The sequence below is a fragment of the Fringilla coelebs genome (genome assembly GCF_963513975.1).
Source record: "Fringilla coelebs genome assembly, chromosome: 5".
In the NCBI taxonomy this organism is placed as follows: Eukaryota; Metazoa; Chordata; class Aves; order Passeriformes; family Fringillidae; genus Fringilla; species Fringilla coelebs.
In genome coordinates this window covers 51,346,821-51,364,750 of record NC_140033.1, presented here as the reverse complement: position 1 = coordinate 51,364,750, position 17,930 = coordinate 51,346,821, and the positions used below count along the sequence as shown (strand labels likewise).

Here is a 17,930-nt window from a genome sequence, read left to right as displayed (position 1 = left end):
AGCTTGGTAGCTGGTAACAGCTGCAACACACAAGTGCTGTAATGTGCACAGAGCAACACTGAGCCCTGCAAAACAAGCAACAAGACTAACAAGTGCTACAAGACTAGCACTGCCTGTGTGCTGCTTTTCTTGCATAGGTGGAGAGCAGAGGTTTTAAACCAGGTCCCATTCCAGTTAATGCCAAATCATCTCAGAATCTAGGGAAAAAATATGAGAAACTGAAGGGAGTGAAAAGAGATTTATGAGTTGCAAAACTATGACAGGTAAAATTGATAATTGTTCACACAGCTGAGTGCTGAATTTAATTCACTACATAACTTGGTTGTAAGCTCGTGCTCATTACTCATTCCTCTTACACTCATTGCACTTGACACACCACAAAACTAAGTACTAAAACCCAATGAAACAAAAGAGAGCTACTAAATGTAGCAGCTTGGACTGTTGTTCAGTCAGGACAAAATAAGCAGACAAGGATGCATGGTGGAAATAAAGTGGGGAAAGCAAGGCCAGATTGGGTGCCTTCATGGGCAGTAAGTCCTCAGTACAAAGCTAATCTTGCATTAAGCATAGGGAACTATACACACATCCTAAAATGTTGTGCATTGCCAAGAGCATTTTATGCAATAGGTAACTCACAGCAAAGCGGACACCTGAAGGAACATACCAAGTACCCTTTTGCTGTTTCTTTCCCAGGGATGTGGGCAAAAGAATGCAAGATGCTCTCAGCAAAAGGAATAGGCAATATTCTCACAACAGTCTGAGACTGACTGAAGTTGCACTTCAGGTCTTAAAAGCTATTAGGGCTGTTTGATTTTCTGATTCCCTTGCTATGACCTCTTCTATTTCAGAGTACAAAGAAACAATTCTGTCAAGTGTTAAGAATTTGAAGGGGTTGTGACTCTCTTAAATTTGCTATCAGCATTCTGACATTTTCCCCACCTGACCTGTTTAATCTAGGTGTATACTCTAAAGAGATTCCTAGATTTTCTGGAAAAGCAAAAGGCTAAGCTGTCTGAAAGCACCCAATAAATGCCAATGTTTTGTGCTGGCTGGTTCCCTTTATGAGTTCTGAAGAATGGGAATGATTGAAATTATTTTTTCTGAGCATTTCTTCGCTGATGAAAAGTGCAGTAGAAGAACTATATGTTATTGTTGTTACTATTACAACTCCTATTATTATTACTATTATGTTTGTTCTGTGGGAGGAAAGAAACTTGGATGGATCTCAGCAAGGGAAGTCTGAATGATTGGTACTTCGGTGGCTTTATGTGCAAGTATCTTGCTAGATGTTCATTTTTGCAAATTCACCTGCAAATTCATTCTCTCTCATATACACACAGTCCTGAGACAATCTAATACATATGAACCATCCAGCACTAAAAACATTAAACTGCAGGGGAGCTCAAATGCTTTCTCTTTCTAGGGTGCAGAATATTAAACATACCATCCCCACCCATTTACTAGCTATCATTACCAAATGCTTGCTATCATCAAATACCAGGATAATTTAAGCTCTCAATTTTCAAAGCAATCTGAATCCCTGTTTCTTTGGGCTGCATGTAGCCTCTCACAGCCATGCTCACAGCTTCTTCTGACTTGCTCCCATGCTGCCTCCACCTGACCCATGCTGGGCCAGGAGCTCCCAGAATGATGTTTCTGTTATGGCCATAGATACAGCACAAAATGTTTTTGTACAAACAGCACAAAATGTTTTTGTACAGTGCCTAGTACAAGCAAGAAAGCTGCAGACTATGAAAACACAGGAACTGTGGTTTTGTTTTGCTCTGCACTGTCAAATGGGATATGAATCCACCACTGGGACCCCTAGAAACATCACCAATAAGCAGAAGTAAAGGAGTAGGTCATGTCAGGTTCAGCTCTGGCAAGATCCTGGTCATAAATTTGCAAAAGCACTTGTCCACCTTGGTGATTCCTCCCTCAGTTACAGTCTGGAGGGCAAGGAGTGATTTTGTTTTCGCCAGTAGCACACGTGTACATGCATGAGAACATCAGCACGGGCTTTGTGCTCAGCCTGGGGGCTGGCCCTGCCGCATTTCAGCTGCTGCACTTGCAGACACTGAGCTGTGTGTACAGGCTGTACCCCTCATTTGGCTCAAACTACACTTTCACACAGCATAACAGGCATAGGCCGCTATTCTCTGCAAATTCCTCTAGGCCCCACTGGAATGCAAATAATTGCCATCATCATTCTGTACTCACAAAGCATCAGCAGGAGCAGAAGGCGGATCTGTAGGGGCAGAAAGGCGATGGGTCAGGGCTAACCCCGGGCACTGGAGCAGCAGCCCGCAGACAGCATGTGACTGGGAGCAGCCTCTGCCAGAGTCACGGCGGTGTCTGCCAGCACCTAAATAAAAAGGCACCTCTTGCATCAGTGGAGATGATGAGATTTAAGGTGACGGTGAAATGAGGTTTGTTAAACCACCCAACAGGTCGGAGTGAAGAAGGGCTAACCGAGCGGGAAAAAGGATTCTTTCCTGACCTGGCTGTTTCCTGAGCTTTTTTTAACCTCTGTCTTGAAGCCTTTGCAATAATGAATGAGCCCTTTAGAAGATGCTGGGGGCAATTTGCCTTTCTCTTGGCTGCCACCTTTGGGCAATCGGCAGGAATGGGTGCGAGGGTTGCGCGATGCCTTCGCGGGCAGTAGTCCCGAGTGGGCCGTTCAGTCGCGCTTATCGCTGCCCCAGCGGTGCAGTGCAGCCACGCAGCTCCCCGGGGAATCAATCTTGAAGATGACCCCATTCATGTGCGTGTGTGACTAATCTCACTGAACTGCTGGCTTTTTAACTGTTTAATAACAGGATTTCACCCTTTCCCACTGACCCACCGCGGCAGCAACACGCGGCCAACAACCAGCCCGGGCTGCGAGCCCAGCCAGCTCAGCCTCCTACGGACACGGACAAGCCGTGCCGGGACGGCGCAGCACCCGCACACACCAAGAGAGGCTGTGCCAAGCTAGGGCGAACGTGGGCACCCCTCCACTGCTGGTGGTGGGGTGGGAGCCGGGGCCGGGCACAGATGTCCCCCGTGGGTCGCACGACCCCGGTACCCCACACACGCGGCGGGGACGCGCCGAGCCGCTCATCGATGCGCTCGGCAAGCCGGCGCCCCGCCCCGCGGGTGCCGCGTTGGAGGCGCTCGGCGCTCGGCTGGACGGCGCTGGCGCGGGTCCCTTGTCTCCCTGTCCAAGATGGCGGCCGCGGGCGGCGGCGCGGCGGGAAGCGGCGGGGCCGAGTGAGGCGGCCGCGGCTCGTCCCCACCCTGCGGCCGCGGCTTGGCGCCGACGGGCCCTGTCGCCGCGGGGCGGCCCCGCAGTCGGGGCACGCCTGGGCCTGCTGCAGGGGCGGAGCCGCGGGCTGGCGTGAGGCTGGAGCCCGCTCGGGTGAGGGGACGCGCGGGCGGCAGCGGGGCGGACGAGCCCGCTTTGAACGGAGGCGGCGACGGGGCCCGGGCTCCGGGGGGTGTCGGGGCGCATGCGCAGGACGGGCCGGCCACCGGCCCGTGCCCGCGGAGGGGCCGGTGCCGGGGTTCGCGCCCTCGGCTGCGCGCGGGACTCCCGGCGGTGCCGTCTGTCCTCACGGCCCCGGCTGGGAGCGCTGGCGGCACGGGGGGTGAGGGAGCCACCTCCGCAGCCAGCCGGCAGCGGGACCGAGGAGCGGGGCTGCGTGCGGAGCCCCGGGGCTGCAGAAGAGCAAGGCTGGGCCTTCAACCGGCCGGCATGTGCGCTAAGGAGCGGGAGACGGGCAGGGAGAGCTTCCCCACTGAGCCTGTGCCATCGCTGCTGAAACCCGCGAGTTTGAAGCAGGGGAGCCTCATTGAGGTTTACAAGATGAGAGTAGTTAAGGGTATGTTTTGTGTTTGCCGGTTTGGAGGTCTGGGCTTTGAGCACCTTTGGGCAGTATCTACCAAGTTTTGTCCTTGCCAAGCAGATAAGATTTTTAAAAGAGACTAAAAGGTATGCATGTAGGTAGAAAGAAATCTTAGGCTTTCCAAGTCATCCGTTCATGAATGGATGTCTTCAGCTCTATTTTGCAGAGCAATATCTCTATTAGGCCCTTTCTGTCCTGAGCACAATACTCTGGTGTTGTGCATCCTCTCACTGAAGTCTGTCTGACGAACAAACAGCATAAAACGTTGAAAACGTCTGGTTTAAGATCACTAGCCCACAAGTGGCAGTGTTCTCTGCATGTACATATGCAGTGCTCTTGTGTATAGGTGGAATCCAGCAACATATAATGGTCGGAACATTGTGGATGTTTTCCCAAAACCTGAAGAAATAGCATGTATTCCTATGAATTTAAACAGAAACATCTCCTGTGTACCCACAAGCCTGATTTAATTGAGACTCTGTTTTATCAGTTAAGTAACTACTATAGGATGAAGGAGTTGTACATTGTCAGCCTCAGCCAGTTGTTTATAAAATCGAGTTGCGTGGGGGATGTACAAGCACCAGTTCCCTGCTCCCAGAGTATTCCCATGTAGCTTCAGTGTGGCGAGGTTACCATGGCAGCTGGGATGAGCAGGCTGCCTGGTGTTTGTGCCTGGGTGTTTACACATGTGCACGTACACACAAACACACAAAGGCAGCTGGCAGCAATCGGATTAATCCGGTAGGAGCAGAACGTTGATCTTGCTGAGCTGGTCCTGGCTGAGGAACAAAAGCTGCTTGCTCTGAGAGAACCAGAGTGTGGCCATTCCACTGTCCTGCTGTATGCCCCTAGTTGGCACAGTGGCTCACTTAGAGGAGGCCTGAAACCTGGGGGGCAGAGGTTGGGTTGCTGCAGGCCTAGCTAAAAGGAGTGCTCTCTTCCATCCCCTCTCCCGGGCTGGCATTCAGAATGGCTGCAGTGGTAGCATTGGGAAACACATCAGAAGGATACACACCTCTAATACAAAATGTGTCATCCTCTAGTAAAAAAATAATAATAATAATTCTTTAGTAATTTGATTCCTTCTGCCTGGTCCCTTCTTTTCCTTCACTTCATCTGAGACTCAAGGGTTTGAAATCTCTTTAAACTTCCCACTCTTTGCTACAGGGGCTCCTGATGAAAAGTGGCTTTTACCAGTTAGGGTGCAGTTTTGTGTGTCATAAAAACCAAACTCAGTTGTCTTCTCACCCTCTTTCTATTTTTGTAAATAAATTAGTTCAGTGATTCATGTATTTTATAAGAAAGGGTGGTATTTTCTATATTTAAAATAATACAATATCCATTTTAATTAAAACACCCAAATCTATCGAGCCTGAAGAGTGACCACTCATTTCCTTTCCCACTGTCTTCCAAAGAATCCTTATTTGGTTCAGAGAAAGTTTTCCCATTTACATAGGTGATTCTTCTTTATGGGAGGGTGATTTTCATTCTCTGTTTCTCAGACCTTTTCCAATAGATGGGAACGGGGGAAGGAGCCCAGACGTGGCAGCTCATTCACAGGCTCCTGCAGGACCACCATGGCTTATGATGGCACCAAGAAGAAAGAAGGTATGACTGCTTCATAATTTCAGAGGGATTTGCAAAAAGAATAAACAAATACATTTTTAAAAGGGTGCCCTTTGCAGCCCTTGCCAGGCCATGCAGTCAGAGTGGGAAAGAAGTTAGGGTGCTGTGGAGCCCTTAAATTTAACCTAGCCAAGTTACTGGAGGATCCCAAGCCCTTGACTTTCAGGTGTAAAGTACTGGGAATAGAATTTGAGAGAAATGGGTGGTATTTCCTACTGCAGACACCCTGATTGGGAACTCTGCCACTGCAGCCTTTCTTCTCCCTGACAAGTCAATGGGGCAGGGGATGAGGGATAATGATACATTCACTCATGGTAACATTTCCAGATCCACTTGTCTTTAGGAAGGAACATACAGGCATTAGAGATTAACTCTGGAATGATTGTGTTAGAGCACCAAGCCCCATCCCTGTGGTCAGACAGTACAGACTGTTTGTTACCTTTCAGGCCTCTGTCCTTGTTGGGTTTGGTGCATCACTCTGTGCCAGCATCCTCTGTTAGCTTATTTTATGAGTGGTCCACTTGTCTGTCGTTCCTTAGTGTAGTGTTTAATTTCTTCCTTCTTTCCCATGTCACATGATTCACAGAGTCCCTAGAGAGTCACCGAGGTGTTGATGACGGGCTGGCACCTGGCAGGATACAGCGAGAGAAAAAGCGCTCGTACAAGGATCTTCTGCAAGAGGAAGACGAGATAGCAACTCAGGTAGAAACCCTCAGAGAAAAGGTTCAAGGTGTAAGGATATGCATAAAGGATGGGATGGGTTTCTTGTCTTTTTTTTTTTTTTTTTTTTTTTTTTTAGAAATGCATGTAGAATACAGCAAGAGCAGCTAATCATGTCCTATATTGTTCAGTAACTTTCCTGGAGAAAGGAGGGTATCAATCCCTGATTCCAATTTTTCTGGCCTCAGAAAATTAGGTAGTAGGAGTGTTGTCCCTGTGTTGATGGAACATACCTTGCAAGTAAGAAAATGCTATGAATAACTTCTTGCACACATTTTTTAAAAATAGCACTTATGGTTGCAGAAATAGCCAGCAAAGGATGGATAGAATATTAACTGATGCATTGTTGTCTTCCTGATTCTGCTGACAGCCTGAAACCATAGCTCTTGAGAAGAATGAACCTGCCCTGTTCACTTCTTTGGGGCCTTAAAACTTGAAATCACATAGTGGCAACTTAAGTTTCTTCAAAGCTTTACTCTTTGAGCTACAATTTCTGCTGTTAGCTCAGAGGTGGCTATCTAGTGATTTGGGTTTTTTTTTTATCTCAAAAGCAAGTTCTTGTTTAAAATTAAAATCTTCTACCATGCGGTTGGAATTCTTTAGAGGAGCTTCAATTTCTGTTTCATAAATGATCAAGCAATAGATAATAATTTGGTGACATGGCATATTAAGGACATATTTTTGTCTCATCATTCTAGTTGTCACCTCTTTGTACCTCCTGTTACTTCTTTTTCAGCATAGTAAGCATGAATTGCTCTCCTTTGTTTTCAAGGGGTGACAGTGTATGTATCTGAAGTTATTTCTTATCTTTATTAAAGAGTAGATGTCTGTCTTCTGTCAGTTTATCAGCTGATCTTCAAGTGATGGCTTGCATTGCCCAACGCTTTGCAAATGTGCTTTTTCTTTTGTGTTGCTCCTCTCACTTGGGGGTCTCTCTGCAGAGATCTTTCTTTCAGTTTCCTTGGAGCCCTTTTGTGCTGGTGTGCCTACAGAAAGCTCTGTGTCAATTAGGTGACCATTGTGCTGAAACCAATCCTGATTAATGATATTTTTGTATTCTCCCACCTATCTGTAACATGTGTTTCATCTTGCTTTAAACCTACACTGTGTGCTCTGGGGGACAGAGTGGGTTTTCTTTTAGCACCTAGAAAAATGATCCTGATTCATACCTACAGATCCTTGATGTTACAACAGTACAAGTAACCCTTGATACCTCCTATAAATTTTTATCTGTTAATAATGGATGTGACTCTGATATTATTTCCCTCCTTTTTGACAGCAACTTTTTTCTTCTTATTCCAGGACAGTGAGTTTTTTCCAGGGACAGAAGCTCACAAAAAGAAGAGAAAGCATTCCTCCGATGAGTTCTGCTACAGAGGTAAGGTAGTAATCAAGCAGGAGAAGGGGCTAACAGATCATGACTTTAAGGAAGGGAAACTCTTAAACCAGTGTCATAAAGCTTTGTGGTTAGCATTTTATAGAAGGAGAATACATCAACCTGCCTTAGAACAGCTAATCAGAAACCTGACACTGATCAGCACCAAACAGCAGAAGATTAGGGAATTATATTTTCAGAGTATGGCTTAACAAATTGCCATGGGAGGGGGTAGAGATCTTCCATCACCTTTTCACTGACAAGTTGTCGTTTTCTAACTCATGCCTTCACATTTGACATTTGTTTTTCTTGTTTACTGATTGCATTGAAAACTAATTTTACTTACAGGTAGTGTAACTTTCTTTGGATTTAAAAAAATAGAATATCTGAGGTTGAAAAAGAAATGCTTTATGGTTCAGTTACTCTCACAATTAATAAGTTGGCTGGAAAATGACAATTCAGCTCATAGAAGCTTAACACATTTAGGATTTATTATTGGCCCAGTAGAAGGAGAAAGCCAAGCTGAAATTTAATCTTTCATCAAAGTCTGTCTCCAGAATGAAAAAGCTCATATTTTCAACTCATTGGTTTCACCTTGGCTAAAAATGTCACAAAAACCTTGCACTTGAGGTGTAATTTCAGTTAGATGTATTTTCATCAAAACATTTTATTTCATAAATCACAAATGGAGTTTCATAAAACTTCAAGAACTTTGCTGCAGTCTCTCCCTTCCTTAAATCATTTGACCAGCTCAGGTGTCACAGCCTCTGAATTGTATCAGTAAGGCTGTGCTGAGATGGCTGTGGTTCTTTTTAAGCCAGGATGTAAATCTGTCGCCTGCAATTGGAAGGCTCACAGGATTCTCACTTCCCTTCTTTGCCATCTTTAAGGGAATCATCTCAATGTACATTTCTTTTGATCTTTTTCAGGTGTCTCACCTTTGGATCTACCATCAAAGAAGAAGAAAAAAGCAGCTTCTAGCCCATCCTCAGCTGATACAACCATGGATTTACTTAAAGCTATCAACTCACCTTTGGCCACAAGCTCAAAGTCTTCAAAGAGGACCTCTGAAAAATCATCTCATTCTTCCTCTGGCCATTCTGAAAGCAGAAAGGAGCACCCCAAGAAGAAGCTGAGTGGGAGCAGTGGGGAGCACTCAGTGGATGACAGCAGCTCCCACAAATCTAAAAAAATGAAACCTCTTTACGTGAACACAGAGACACTTACTCTTCGTGAACCTGACGGCTTGAAGATGAAGCTCATCCTTTCACCAAAAGAAAAAAGTAGTGCAGCAGATGACGATTCTTTATCCTACTCTTCAGCACCAGCAGCTGCAAAGAAATCTTCAAAGAAATCAGCTCGAGATGAGCAAGGCTCATTCCTGCTGGGGCACGATCTGCAGAGCTTCCTGAAGTCTTCCCGGAAAAAGCACAAACCACCTCCAGACTCACATCCACCTTCTGAGAGTTTTGGTGCTGACACCTCCCTTCATTCAGAGGGCCATGGAAGCGAGTACGAGGTTTCAGGTGTGGAGGCACCACCAGAATCTGGTTCTTCTTCTGGTGGAGAGTTGGAGGCTGGAGAGCTGGTGATAGATGACTCCTACCGGGAAATCAAGAAGAAGAAAAAGTCCAAAAAAAGTAAGAAAAAAAAGGACAAGGAGAAACACAGAGAGAAGAAGCACTCCAAGTCTAAAAAGAGTTCTGGGCATTCTCCTGTGGCGGTAGCAGAAGTAAGAGTGTCACCACCACCTGCCAGTACCCCCTATGGTGTCCCTCCACCTCCTCCTGCTGTTTTTCACTCAGATGGTCAAGGTGAGAAGAGGAGGAAAAAGGAAGACAAGGAGAAGGACAAGGCTGAGAAATGGGAAAAGGACAAGGAAAGAGAAAAGGAAAGAGAGAAGGAGAAGGAAAGAGAAAAAGAAAAGGAAAGAGAGAAGGAGAAGGAAAGAGAAAAAGAAAAGGAGAGAGAGAAAGAGAAGGAAAGAGAAAAAGAAAAGGAAAGAGAGAAGGAGAAGGAAAGAGAAAAGGAAAAAGAAAGAGAAAAAGAAAAGGAGAGAGAAAAGGAAAGAGAAAGAGACAAAGTAAGGAAAATTTGAAGGAAAAATAGAAATTGGGAGGTGGGTAATGGTGAGTTAGGCACCCCATTAAAAAGGCATGTTAAATTGAAACAAAGGATAACTGATACTGATTATCAATGGTTTAACTGAAGCATGTTTGGACAAATATGTCAGCCACTGTGATTTCTATTTGTAGCAAAAGGAATATATGTTCTTCTGGCTTTGTGGCACAGACAGTCACTTAATTTTGCTTGGTGTGGGTCATGTACCAAGCACATCTGCATCTTTTTCTAATGTTTCTGGCTCTAGCTATTCCCAGGCAGACTTTTGGACTAATGATCAAAGTTCCTGTAAAAAGGAATCAAGCTGTTACTTGAAAATTGAAGATATTTACCCACTTACTCCTGTATTCAAATTAGATTCTAATAGACTACTATTTCCCCAGTTTTGTCCTCTACTTATCCATTCAGTTTTCCATGGTTACTGCATAAAGATATGAGTAGCAGAAGTGGTAGCTAGCATGTGAGTGGGTTTACAAATGTGATAACTGTAGCTGTGTAGGTAAATGGGGAAAAGCAGCTTGTGCTTGTTCAGCTAGAGAAATAATGCTTTGTATGAGGAAATGGACAGACAGAGCCCAAATCTCTTCAGCCATTATCCTATTCTGGTTCAGAATTTTTCCCGATCATAACTCAGCAATTACAATACCTTTGCTGTCAATGTACTGCACAGTCTCTTCTCCTGCCAAATGGAAGTACTTTGTAAGGATGCAAGGAATGGAACAAAACATTATCATGAGGACTAAATTGTTTTGACAGATCTATAATAGGTACTGTGAATAGAATAACAGATACTGGGTTTTATTAGAGGTTTTGAAACTGAAATACATTAACAAAGTTGTATGTTGATCTTGAATTTAGAATAGCAGCTTGTTGAGTTTTGCAAAATAAGCCTTGTACTAAGACTGTTTCTGGCTGATTCCTCTGCTTTCATAAAGACAAAATTCAGCCAGGAGATGTAAAGGACTGCTTTTTAAGTTTCCTGACCTAACTACCATATCTTTCTTTAAGTCTTCAATAAATGCCAAATTCTTATTAAATTGGAGAAGGTCTCATCATAATTAAAAATCTTTGCTTCCTTTCTTCTTCTGACCAGCCAAAGAAGAAAAACATGTCTGCTTATCAAGTGTTCTGTAAGGAGTATCGTACCACTATTGTTTCTGAGCATCCTGGAATAGGTAAGGGAATAATCCAGCCTTCTCTTCTCTTGATTTTACACCAGTCAGATTAATTAGCAGAATATATTGTCTTTGTTTCAGACTAACTTCTTAATTTTGACATAATGCAAAGAATCTGCCAATGTTATTTAGAATAAGAGATAGCAAAGGGGCTAGGAGTGGACTTCATTGTTGAATTATAATTTTATTTTAACCAAGTTGTTAATCTAGGTAAAGAACTTGCTAGCTTTTTCTTTACTTAAAGAGTTACCTTCATTGTTGTCACTTTCCCATAAATATACTGTGACTTCATCTTCCTGCGATCAGCTTTTCTTTTTTTGCTTTTTTTTTTGCTTTTTTTTTTTTTTAATTTTAAAGAGTAACAGGAATGCACATTTTCAGGACAGTGTGAAGAGTTCCATTTTAGAATGGCTTGCTTCCTAAATGTTTGTGGAGGGGCCAATAAATTTCCTATATTCTCTCCAGGATTTTATGATCAAATTTGTTTTAAACATTTTTCTTCTTGCTTTCTTTCTGCCAGATTTTGGAGAGCTAAGTAAAAAACTGGCAGAAGTGTGGAAGCAGCTACCTGAGAAAGATAAGTTGGTGAGTGTTTGTGTGAGATGTTTTTGTAAAATGATTTTTGTGTACTAGGTGCTTAGATCAGAATGTGGTGGCAGCATTGCCACAATGCCTTGAAATATGTTGCCTGTATCCTTAAAGCATGTAAAGGTGGAAAGTATGGAAATCTTGCCCTTGCAAATATAAAAGCATTCATTTTGTTCTCATGGGATTGCTTCACCTCCTAGCTATGTAACATCATTCTGCCTCCAGGTCCTGGCATCAGGTAACAGAATTACCTAATGTTATTAATCTTTCTTTTCTTACCATGGTAACTGCAGGTCTGGAAACAGAAAGCTCAGTATCTCCAACACAAGCAGAATAAAGCAGAGGCCACAACTGTGAAGAGAAAGGCATCATCTTCAGATGGTGCACCAAAAATGAAAGGTAATTGTTGCACTTTGTTTGTCTTGTCTCTTTTCTTGGATGAGACAAATTTTTTAAGTCAAATTCTTTGCCTTGGGGAAGGTAGTGTTGCCTGTAAAATAAAAAACAAAGGTCCTTACTTGCTTCACCTCGTTACCTGCTTTCTCACATGACATTTAAATCATGTTAAAAGCGAGACATTTAAATCACTAGTCAAATCAACTTTTCTGTGGAAGTTAGAGTGATGCCAGCATTTTTCATAAAGATTTCCTTTATCTGATTCGTAGAATGGTATTGGTTTTGGCAGTTTAAGGATTAAAATGTAAAAGAAGAGGCATAAAGGAGGTTCTAGTGGGATTGGTTTGCTGCTAGAGAGAAGGTGGGTTGTTCTTGGTTTAACATCTCTGATACCAAATCTCCCAGTTGAATTCAGCTGAGGTAGATAGGTTCTGTACATGTTGAAAAAAAAGTTTCAACTCCAAAAACTATGGGACTGGGGTAACAGAACGATATTCAAGCATCTCATGCCTAGGAGATTTGAACTTTAGTAACTAAAGAGGCTTGTGAGTTCAACAGTAAAAGCAAGGAATATGGAATTTTAATCAGTGTGTTTTCCAGCTTCTCCAACAGGAGTGGTTTCTCCTCACAAAAAATCCCCCACCAGCACCGTGGTGGTGCCTTCCTCACCAGCCAAAGCCCCTGAGACAGATCCCATTGATGTAGCTGCACATTTACAGTTACTGGGTGAATCTCTGAGCCTCATTGGACACAGACTGCAGGAAACAGAGGTGAGCTTGTAACCATGTCACAGTGATGTCCTGTAATCTATGTAATGCATTCAAGGGGATGATTATTTTATTTTATTAAAAGTTTAACCAGTGGTTTTCTGTTAGGAAGAGAAACTACAGGTGGCATGCCCTGTTTCTTTGATGCATCACTCCTTATTTTCAGTGAATAAAAGGCCTCAGTAAACAGTAGGCATCAAAGAAAGACAGGTGCTTTGCAGCTCTAGGTCCTTGAAACCAATTTGTAGTTCAGCACACTCCTCAGTCTTTTCCTGCTGTATGTTCTCCTTGGATTTGGTACTTCCTTGCTATTTAGTCAGTCTCTGGTCAGATTATGTTACTGTTCTACTTTTTACAAAGCTATCACTTTTTCCCAAGAAATTTCTTGCATGTCCTCTAGTTTTCTGGCAGTATCATATTGCCAGTGCTTTGGATAGGGGCTACACTTATTTTAACTTACCTGGTAACATTATGTCACATTTTAATGGTTTCCTGCTGTTAAATGACAGTGAATGCACATTCACAGGTGTATGCTCTGAGAACTCAGCCCAGCCTCTAAGGACAAAACCTATTTATCTCAAATAATATCACTGAGTTTTATGAGTAGCATGATAATCTCACCCAACTATGCTTGCTTATTTTATCAACAGTGAAATTAATGTTCTTGCATTTTGGTTTTGGTATGACTGATTTGAGATCATGGGAGGAACAACCAGAGCCCAGAAAAGCACACAGACAAATTCCCTTTCCTGAAATTATATCAATGACTAAAGCATTTATTACAGGCTCAGCATTTCTTTACCTTCAAAAATAAAACAACTATTGTCAGTAGGATTTGTGTAGTTAACAAAATAGATGGTACAAAATGGCACAGAAAATATATTACAAAAATTTGTGGAATCAGTGCAACTGACAACTTTGTGGTGTTTTCTGTTGATTCCTACCTTTATCTTGCACCAATTCGTTGCCTATTGAAATCTAAAGTTTTTTGAGCCAGCAGTCTCCCTGTGAAGCGCAAGGTACAATTTTGTTACTGTGTAAATAGTGAAAGTGGACTGGAGGAGGGGAAGATACAGTATCTGCATGAGAGTGATACAGTTGAGAAAGAAGTGCAATTTCCACTACTCATCCCTTCCCAATTTTTTTCTTCCCTCAATACCAGGGAATGGTGGCTGTTTCTGGAAGTTTGTCAGTACTCCTAGACTCAATCATCTGTGCTTTGGGCCCATTGGCATGTCTGACCACACAACTGCCTGAGTTGAATGGCTGCCCAAAACATGTTTTGGTGAGTTCTTTATGTTTATTTTCTTTCTAGCACTGTTAATTTCAGTAGACTACAAATAGAGCTTTTTTTGATTAATCAGTGCAATAGAACTAAAATTCCAATGCAGTAAGAAAATTTGTCTTGGTCACGGGCTTTTATAGAGGAATATTAATTGAAATTCTTACAGATATTACTGTTGTACAACAGCATGCAATCTTTTTTTCTCCCACTGGCAGCTGACCTAATATTTGTAGCATTGATTGCAGTGTGGATAGGCCCTGTTTTAGTAATGATGGAGTCAATCTAAATCAAAAGTAAACCAGTATTTTCAAAAGTTCTAATTTTCTCTAAAAATAAAACCACCTTCAAGCTGCTCTTTATCACACAAGCTGTTTTTCCTTCAGTAGCATAAAAAACAATTTGTGATCTCAGGATTCCTAATGTGATGGTGTAGGACCTTTTACAAGTGGCTGAAACCTTCTCTGAGAAAGGAAAAATAGTCTCTCTCTTAAGGAGCTGCATAACTACAGCTTCTTTTCTGCTTTAAGCTACTTTTAATATTGAGCCCTGATTTAGCAACAGCTCGTGGCATCTGCGTAGCCTGGTGTGGATGTAGATTGAGATGGCAGCAGCCATCAGGAGTCATACTTCCTACAGGAGACATGAATAAAGCAGCAAAGGAGAGGAGCAAAAATAAAAAAATACAGTCTGCAAAACTTAAGACATTAAAAACAAACCTGGCAGAAGGGGTAACAAAAATGGGATATGAATTGACATGGCATAATAGGGCACCCCAAACATTTGTTCATTACAAGAATGGACTGTCAACAACAGGAACAAAGTTGACAATTTATTCTGTGAACACCCACAAACTGGCTGTATGTACAAAAGCTGAGTCAGTGGGGTGTTCCCATCATAAGCCATGGAAAACCTGATGCTTTTTTTCCTTCCTGCTTGCCAAGTTTATTCAAAGCAGTGACGCCACATGAGCAGTGGTGCGTTTATTAGAAACTCGATCAACTTATTGTTACAAGGAGCAATGGAGCTTTAGGTGAATTATGGCGGTTACACTTCACTTCTGGAAAGCCCTGTTCAGGAGCTGATAATAAATCTGATTTTCACAGTCAGGTACGTAACAGTGGTGTTCTGAGACACGGATAAAGCCCGGCGGTTGTGTTGCAATTTATATTTGAGACAGTAGGTGGCATTGCTAAATTCTAGAATCACAACTGGTGCAGATCCAACTCCTCCATCTCTCAGTTAAAGGTGCTGCTCCTAAGGCCTCCTTCAGCTATCCCGCCACAGGCTTGAGCTTACTGAAACACTGCATCTGAAAAATATACAGCTGGGTCGTTTTTTCTGATAGGCATGAGAAGGATTCCTACTCTCAAAATTCTATTACGTTTTCCAAGAAAAACTGAAGGGCACTTCTTTTTGCCATCTGACACCCTATTAGAGGTGATCAATAGGCTGCTTTGGTTGTCTCATCCTATGATAACTTGTAACCCAAGTGATTGTGCTTAGTACTCTTAGTACTGCGCCATTTTTTTTAATATTTCAAGTTATTACCTGACACTAAAAACCACTGAATTTCTTTTCCCAGTCAAACACACTAGACAACATTGCCTACATCATGCCTGGACTTTGATGGGAAAGGATCCTGGGATGTACTCAACCTCTGTGTAACTGACTTGTGTACGTGCACTATGCCAACGTTCCTGAGGGGCTCCATGTGGAGGCTTTTAAAGTTTTATATGTGTATAGTATATACATAGGACTGTAACTATTTGACTTCTATTTTATGAAAAGTTGTGAAGTTAAGCTGAGAAAACCTTTTTGTGTTGGTGGGTGAAATGTCCTCCAATCTGAAAGTATTTTGTATGAAGAATTCAGAAAGCTTTTGAGATATTTGCCTTAAATTCAGATTTAGTGGGGGAAGCAAACAGAGAATGGACTTCTCAGTATAAACAAGAAAGCTGTCACCATGAGAGGGGTCTTTCAAACAGGTGGCCCAGAGAGGTTCTTGACCCTCCTTCCTTGATGATACTCAAAAACTGAACAAGCAGCCTGCTCTAGTAGGACTTGCTTTAAGCAGGGAGATGGACCAGATGATCTCCTGCTATCCCTGCCTAAACTAAAGTATTCTGATATTCTGTGGGCAGGTAGAGATGTTGCATTTTGGACCAGGGAATAGAACTGAATTCTTCACCAGCCCTATTTGTAACTCTTTCTGTTTAAAACACACTTCTTGAGGGGAAAGCTGGATAGCTTTTTTCCTCTTGGTCACTTTCTCCAGCCCCCACGCCTCAGTCAGTAATAACTGAAAGTTGTCACTGTCAGCTAGCTGCTCTGCTAGCTGGTATTTGAAGTGAAGTAGATGACAAGAAGTTCGTTTTTTCCTTGTGGGCTCAAATCATTATTAGCACAATGTATCAACCAACCCATTGCATTGGCTTGAGAGAATGAACCTCCTGCTGATTTTTCCATGGCATGGTCAGCCTGCTTTGATGGAAAGTAGTAGAGCAGATGGGAAAAACCTGGATTGCTTCTGCCCGTCTTGCACCTGTTTTGTGAAATGGCTCACCCACCATCTCTCTCACCAGCACTATTGCAGGAGCTGTGGTGCTGCTGCAAGGCAGTGACCAGTGGCCAGTTTGAGGCAGTTATGGCCAAGTAAGGCACGTGTGGGTTGATTGGACCGGTTTCCCTTCCTTCCAGCCACATACTTGGAGTTTGGTTTTCTGCTCCTCTGGAAGAGGAGCAGCAGGAGAACACTTGATTCCTGTTTAGGCTTTTGTGTGTATGTATGTGTATGTGGTGTTCATATCACATGTATTTAACTTTTACCAATATCTGTAACAGATTTTAATTTATCCTGTATATTTCTCTGTGTGTGTGTATATATTTATATATATATACATAATTTAAAAGCAAAAATTCCTCCCTCAGCCAACAGTGTGTGAAAAATGTGAATCAAGTTTGTCTTAGCTCACTTCCTGCAGGAATCAACTCTATGTATAGTAGTAAGCATGGGCATTGTGTAAAGAAACACCAGGAAGATTCTAAGAGTTTGTAGAAACAGGCTATCTTGTGAAGGTGGGCAGAACAACTGAAATATCATTTGACTCAGGCCTTACCAGCTCTGTAACAGGAAAGTTTTAAAATTAGAGAAGAGGCATTTTTTACTTCCAATCTAGCTTCTGTTTTTTAGGACAGTTGAAAGTGAGCTGTTCTTCATTGTGGCTGAGTCCCAAATCAGAAGTAAATTAAATCCTGGGGTGTGGAGGGTTTTTCTCCCCATGCCTCTTTGCCACGTATTCCTCAGATGTGCCTGTACAAGGTAGTCTGTCTCTTACAGATCTTTTCTCAGTGCATTGAGGGGTTTTCTCAGCAGAGGAGGCGCAGAAGGTTCTCAGACCACCAGGCCAGAACACATGTTTTAACAGCTTAGGACAAATCCCAATGAGCCTGGAAATAGGAAGAGGCCAGGAGGGAGGCAGTCCGATTCTGCTTCAGATCCTGGCCCATACTAAAGCATCTGCTGTTGTGAGCAGCACAAAATATCCGGCTCTTTCCAGCCCTTCACAGTTGAGAGCATTGTGGTGAAGGGGTAGATCTGCTTTTGAAGAAACAGAAGGGGATCAACCTTAGCTTTGTCCTCTGTACAACTGAAAACTCTTGAAGAGTGAAAAACACACACCCTGGTGTATTGTATTTTTATTAAAATTTGTACACTTTGTATAATCTGTATCTTGTGGTATTTGGTACTATAGGGAAACTTTGTCAAGACTTAGCAGTTTTTATATTTTTGTTATTTCTTTGCTGTTTGGTCCAGATTACATTACAATTATACACAGACTTTTTTGTACTGTACTTACAATATAATTTTTTTTTAAACTTCTGGAGTATTGTCGTTCATTTCTGGCATGTGCTGTTTTCTGCAGGACTTGTATTTACTGTTTCTCAGCAAAACACATCCAATCCTAACCCTCCTAAATTCACTTAACTTGG

At 42.7% G+C, this 17,930-nt stretch overlaps 1 protein-coding gene across 2 annotated transcripts; it reads left to right on the top strand.

The window, feature by feature from the left end:
- Positions 1-3,203: 3,203 nt before the first annotated feature.
- Positions 3,204-17,822, top strand: HMGXB4 (HMG-box containing 4). 2 transcript variants are annotated; one of them, XM_084206353.1, is made up of 11 exons: positions 3,204-3,400; positions 5,390-5,495; positions 6,100-6,215; positions 7,536-7,611; positions 8,538-9,691; positions 10,823-10,904; positions 11,425-11,489; positions 11,786-11,891; positions 12,489-12,658; positions 13,818-13,940; positions 15,523-17,822. In XM_084206353.1, exons 2-11 carry the CDS (start codon positions 5,465-5,467, stop codon positions 15,565-15,567), a joined length of 1,968 nt encoding a protein of 655 aa, XP_084062479.1. In that variant the 5' UTR covers positions 3,204-3,400; positions 5,390-5,464; the 3' UTR covers positions 15,568-17,822. The 2 variants fall into 2 exon arrangements, with proteins under 2 accessions (XP_084062479.1, XP_084062480.1); XM_084206354.1 differs by lacking the exon at positions 3,204-3,400 and adding an exon at positions 3,649-3,863.
- Positions 17,823-17,930: the final 108 nt, after the last annotated feature.

What these genes read in the sequence shown, in the direction of transcription:
- HMGXB4 (XM_084206353.1), top strand. Translation starts at nt 5,465, where the DNA reads ATGGCTTATGATGGCACCAAGAAGAAAGAAG. An exon ending in ACAGACTGCAGGAAACAGAG is followed by an intron (nt 12,659 to 13,817) that starts GTGAGCTTGTAA and finishes CCTCAATACCAG; the next exon opens with GGAATGGTGGCTGTTTCTGG. An exon ending in GCTGCCCAAAACATGTTTTG is followed by an intron (nt 13,941 to 15,522) that starts GTGAGTTCTTTA and finishes TTCTTTTCCCAG; the next exon opens with TCAAACACACTAGACAACAT.